At 43.6% G+C, this 4,919-nt stretch overlaps 2 protein-coding genes across 2 annotated transcripts in view; one reads left to right on the forward strand and one right to left on the reverse strand.

Moving 5' to 3' along the window:
* Window positions 1-19: 19 nt before the first annotated feature.
* Window positions 20-3,505, reverse strand: LOC105457383 (phosphatidylinositide phosphatase SAC1). The gene is made up of 8 exons (XM_011702022.1): window positions 2,967-3,505; window positions 2,747-2,838; window positions 2,332-2,672; window positions 2,131-2,242; window positions 1,390-1,733; window positions 768-1,145; window positions 412-579; window positions 20-338 (listed from the first exon to the last, which is right to left on the reverse strand). Exons 1-8 carry the CDS (start codon window positions 3,002-3,004, stop codon window positions 60-62), a joined length of 1,752 nt encoding a protein of 583 aa, XP_011700324.1. The 5' UTR covers window positions 3,005-3,505; the 3' UTR covers window positions 20-59.
* A 301-nt stretch (window positions 3,506-3,806) lies between these two features.
* Window positions 3,807-4,919, forward strand: part of LOC105457354 (GTP-binding protein Rheb homolog) — a 3,741-nt gene continuing 2,628 nt past the window's right edge. The window contains exon 1 of the mRNA XM_011701980.1: window positions 3,807-3,889. The gene's annotated coding sequence lies outside the window, so the exon portion shown is untranslated. The remainder of the gene's footprint in view (window positions 3,890-4,919) is intronic.

Genomic DNA, 4,919 nt, shown 5'->3' on the forward strand with positions numbered 1-4,919 from the left:
ATATATATATAATTATATATATATGTATATAATTTAAAATTTCATAAAATTAATTAACTCTAAAGTAATTTTGGCTTGTCGACGTATTGCTTGCCGTGGTGAATAATAGTGGCAAAGGTGCCGGCCACCATGGCGCCCCAAAATAGCATATAGAGTAATATTTCTGTTGTGTATCGCGACGGTAAGATTACGTGAGCGACCAGCATCGAGGACGCGACTAAAAGAACAAGTGGGAATGTAGCGTAACGCCAGTTTCGCTCGGATTCCAAGGGACATTGAATAGAAGTGCATTCACCCTCCTGGACGATGTAACGGCCTAGAAAGAGCTCCAACGAGTCCTGGACAACATAAAATGTTATCATATGTTATATCACCGAGAAAAAGAGAAAAATGCTTTCAAGATTTATCTACCTGTCTATATCCATCAGCAAAATTGTTCTTGTAATATCTCGTTAGAGAATTTAAACCGTCTTTCATCGCGCCCAACTTGGTACGCTTTCCAGTTCGCGTGAAGTCAGTCTTCAACGCTCCTGTACCCGAATATTGGATGCTTATCACATCCGCGTTATCCGCCCAAATCTAAAAATATTAGTAAAAAATTTTTTCAATTATTAAAATCAGTATTATTTCTATTAAAAAATCAACATTTATTTGTCTCAAAGTATATTATCTCATTACTTAGTATTATAATTATTTATTTATTATATACTCATTAAGAATATTTAATATTGAAAGTTTAAAAAAAATTAAATTAAAAAATTTAATACCTGTTTGAAAAGATTTTCAAACGCAGGATGATCTTCGACCTTTCTAAGTATCTCTAGCCTGCTCAATACTTCGTTAAGAACTCGCTTCGCAAGCATGCTTTGTACAACATTCGTCCGGTCTAGACAGTCGATGCAATTTGTACGGAAAACACCATCCTGAGCCGAGAGCAATGCCCCGTCCCTCATCAACAAGAAATACCCCATCTGTTCCTGATCATGGGCTAATCGGTCCATTAAAGTGTTCAATTTGTCCCACCTCAGTCTTCTGCATTCCGCGTGAAAGTCAAAAGCTTCATATCGAACATTTTGATTGTTAATTCTTTGGACTAAATTGCGATATGCATCTTCAAGCAATGCTTCTGGTCCACGTTGATCAATCTGTTCAAAATATCGGTACGTTTATAAATATAATAATAATAATAGTTTTTAATAAGATAAAAAAACTTTCTCAGCCAATTCTTGTCTATGTATGTATAAACAAAATTCACAAACAAATTTTTCACAATTATTTTAATTTTCTACTACCTGTATTATACTAACTTATATTATATTAATATTTAATTTACTAATATATTATATTATACTAATATTGTAAACAAATGTGGAAAAAAAGGAAACTTACCAAATTCACCAAGATTTGCTTTCCATAATGAAAGATTTGAACATCGAAGTGACGAGCGCAAGCGCTTTGGTGGTCCTCGTGCGGACTGATCTGCGGCTTCGGCTTGTACTTCAAATTTGGCGCTTGACACCAAAATAGAGGAATGGATCCGCGCGTCTGCACGAAGGAACTGCGATCGCCGTTCACCTCAATCAGCTGCTCCGTCTCCACGTAATTGGACACATTCCCAGTGGCATCTATACCGCGTGAAAATAATCTCGTGCCAGCACGATGTATACCGCGTCTGGAGACAATGCCCCAATTGAACGCAACGCCGTTCACGACCACAGTGTTCAGCGAGACGACTGTGTAATCAATTGTCAGGGTCAACACAGAAAAATATACTTGACACGAGACACTACCATGCCTCCTAATCTTCAAACGTTTAACCCTCCATGCACTAGATGAGGTGTGACATACCCCAGAAAAATTAAACTGCTTAAATTGAATTCGTAAGAAATAGCATTATTTTTGTTTTCTTATTTCAAAAGATTAAAGAGTTTATTACTTTGTTTTATTCTTATATCTTAAAGAACAAGAATCGATTTTATGACAGTTGAAATTATTGTTGTATTAAATTAGTATACTTAAAGCGAAGTAATAGCACGGGGTATGAGGATACCCCACACGGTTTAGCATGTTGAGTTTTTTCCACCTGATACATGGAGGGTTAAATGACATATGACACATATCAAAGGATACAGCCATGAATAATGGGTAAACAAAATTTATATTGCTCCGGTCTTGCACTCAGGTCCTGCAGAAGGTATGCGTTCCATACGAACCTGGGATCTGCTCTGTCGTGCAGCGGCATCTAAATAACAACATGTTTCCTTACAAAAAGAAAACTGCTTGCAACACCGCACAAAGCAACGATATACACACGCTACGATATATATTTACTTGCAAGAATTCAGGTGTCGTGTTGTGCAGCCTTTGCATAGTGTGACTGAGGTCGTAGGTATAACTGAAGTAAAAGTACGGCGTGTTCAAGATGGACTTGACCATCTCCAAGTACACGGCATTGTTTTGGACCTGCTTCTCAGTCAGGTGCAGAGAGGATCTGGTGTAGGGTATCACGTCGGTCGAGGCCACCCTGAAGATGTTGTGTCCGGCTATAGTCCCGCACATTTGAGCGTCCGTAATAACGACGAGGTAGCGGCATGCCAACAGGCGTATGGTCCCCACCAGTCCCCATATTTTCCTACGGCTGGCAGTTTGTGGGATCTGACTGGCGGTACCGACTGCGGAAGGAAGCGAGGATTCACCGTCGACCCTGAGCCACGACTTAACGCACACAATATTGCCTGTCAATTACCTTGTGTGTAGATCTGCTGACTCACTCTATCGACCACCAGCAGGACTTTGGTTCCGACCGGCTCCACGAAAAACTTCTCCGGAGTGGCGTACCTTCGCAGAATGTCAAGATTAATAATACCAGTGGGCAGTGCGGGCAATAAAATTGACACGAAATTTTTTTTGCATTTCACATCGAGTGTAAAGTGCATTCCATACGTGTGACTGCGAAAACTACTCACAAGTATAAACTGTCATAGACATCCGTATTTGGCATCATATTGTCAAATGACGAGTAGATCGGGAGCGAGTAGACACGCCGAGCGGAAAGATGGGCAAGCGAGAAAATAATAATAAAATAACACCGGGAAAAATAAATTACGAGCTTCGGGCAAAACACAACCCATATATACGCATATATATATATTTTTTTTTCTTAAGCACAAGATTAAATAAGAAAAAAAGACTACGACGCAAATTGCTATCAACTCCGACTTGACATGATCAGAGGCTGTCAAGAGCAATCAAGATCGAAATAACCTTGCCAAACAGCCACCGTCACCGTGAGACTGTCTCTTTCTATCTCAATCTTCGGATATCCATAATTCAAGGCTGCCTCGCAACGTCGCGGGGAAAATTTCTCAAGTGCCGATTGGCTCGGGGGAACAAAAAATTGAGTCCGTTCCGAGATGTACCGATAATACAGAAAATCTATAGTTTTCGTGACGTATACTGTAGATTTTTAAGGCGATGCTGGAAAATTTGCACGAGGTCGATAAAACAGTCTGTTTAATTTCAATGGTATGTATGTATGTACTAAATAGCCTAAACGAACTTCTTACAATATATATATTCTATCTCAGTCAAACACATTGTCCTTATCTAACTTATTTTACACCACAATTTCATGTCTATTTCAACCCTGTGAAAGGATTTTCAATTCCGTTCAGCCAATTCGGAGAAATTTACTGAACTGCAATGTGTCGGTAATTCCGACCTTCCAACATCGCCTACGATTAACGAATCTCGGAACGTCAATCTCACCGAGAAAAAGCTGCAGGGACTTCCATAAGAGCCCTAGAAGTCCCTATCGAGCGGCCAATCGGCGCGCGCGAGGTATTCTACGCGCCGGGAATGTTGCGATAGGAGACCCAAGGCTTCTCAGGTGCGTTCCTTTTTTGAATTCCATTTTTTCTCAATTTTCTACATTTATCCTCGCCTCGCTGAAATTATTTCGATCGCACGAGGTGCAAGGTGTCGTTCGATCGTTCCGCGAAATAATCTCGGGGGCGTTAACGGCCGTTAAGCGACGCGCCGTTCGCCAGCACGCCCAGCGAAATGAGGTTATGTCGTGCGGCGGCGGTCAGGCATTTGCCAAACGTCACTCAACAATTCGGATAATCGTTGAAAGTGGCCGTCCGCTCCGCTCCTCCGAACTCCGAAGTCATTATGTCGCTCCGCACGGCGGTGTAAGAAGTCTCTTCCGTTTCGTCGCTATTCTTTCTCTTGCGAAACGAGGCGAGAACGCGTAGAACGCGATCTACATATAAAAGAAAAAAAAGCGAGGACTAGAAGCGGGCACAGCAGGCATGCGAGGAGCGGATTCGAAAATTGCCGGCCGAAAATCGGCTGCCAATCGGCTCGGCTCCGTTCCGGTCTCCGTGTGCACGCTCAAAATTACGCATTTCCGGCACACGGAGATCGCGAGCATTCCGTCGAACCGGCCGGTAGAAGGGGGAGGAGGGCAGTCGGACGTCTCATTGCGCAATCCGTTATCACTCTACGTTCAGCCGCTCAGGCGTCAACCTTTGTACCGGAGCGATGCCGAGCGTAACTCGTCGTCGCTCGACCGGTCGCGGTGCTTGATTGAATCGGCCTCGGGGAGGTTTTTCCAATTTCCGTCTTGGCACGGGTTGATTGGCCCGCCCCGCCGCGCCCTGCCCCCCTGCCGCCCTGCCCGCCCTGCGTGGGGCCCAACCGCTATCGAACTGTCAAACTCGGCCGCCGTCGAACTGTCAAACGCGGCCGCCGTCGAACGCGTCATCCGGAAGTGTCGGAGCTTCACGGAGACGTGAAGGCGTACATGACGCCGAGGTGTATACACGTCATTGACGTCATCTCGCGCTCTCTTTCCCTTCCTCCTGTACCCTCCTCTTCCCCCCCTCCTACTCGTCCTCTTTCTCTCTCTTTCTCTC

Source organism: Wasmannia auropunctata, unplaced genomic scaffold (assembly GCF_000956235.1).
Source record: "Wasmannia auropunctata unplaced genomic scaffold, wasmannia.A_1.0 LD336103.1, whole genome shotgun sequence".
Lineage (NCBI taxonomy): Eukaryota > Metazoa > Arthropoda > Insecta > Hymenoptera > Formicidae > Wasmannia > Wasmannia auropunctata.

What these genes read in the sequence shown, in the direction of transcription:
- LOC105457383 (XM_011702022.1), bottom strand. Translation starts at nt 3,004, where the DNA reads ATGATGCCAAATACGGATGTCTATGACAGTTTATACTT. An exon ending in CGACACCTGAATTCTTGCAA is followed by an intron (nt 2,243 to 2,331) that starts GTAAATATATAT and finishes GTTGTTATTTAG; the next exon opens with ATGCCGCTGCACGACAGAGC. An exon ending in TTGAAAATCTTTTCAAACAG is followed by an intron (nt 580 to 767) that starts GTATTAAATTTT and finishes TAATATTTTTAG; the next exon opens with ATTTGGGCGGATAACGCGGA.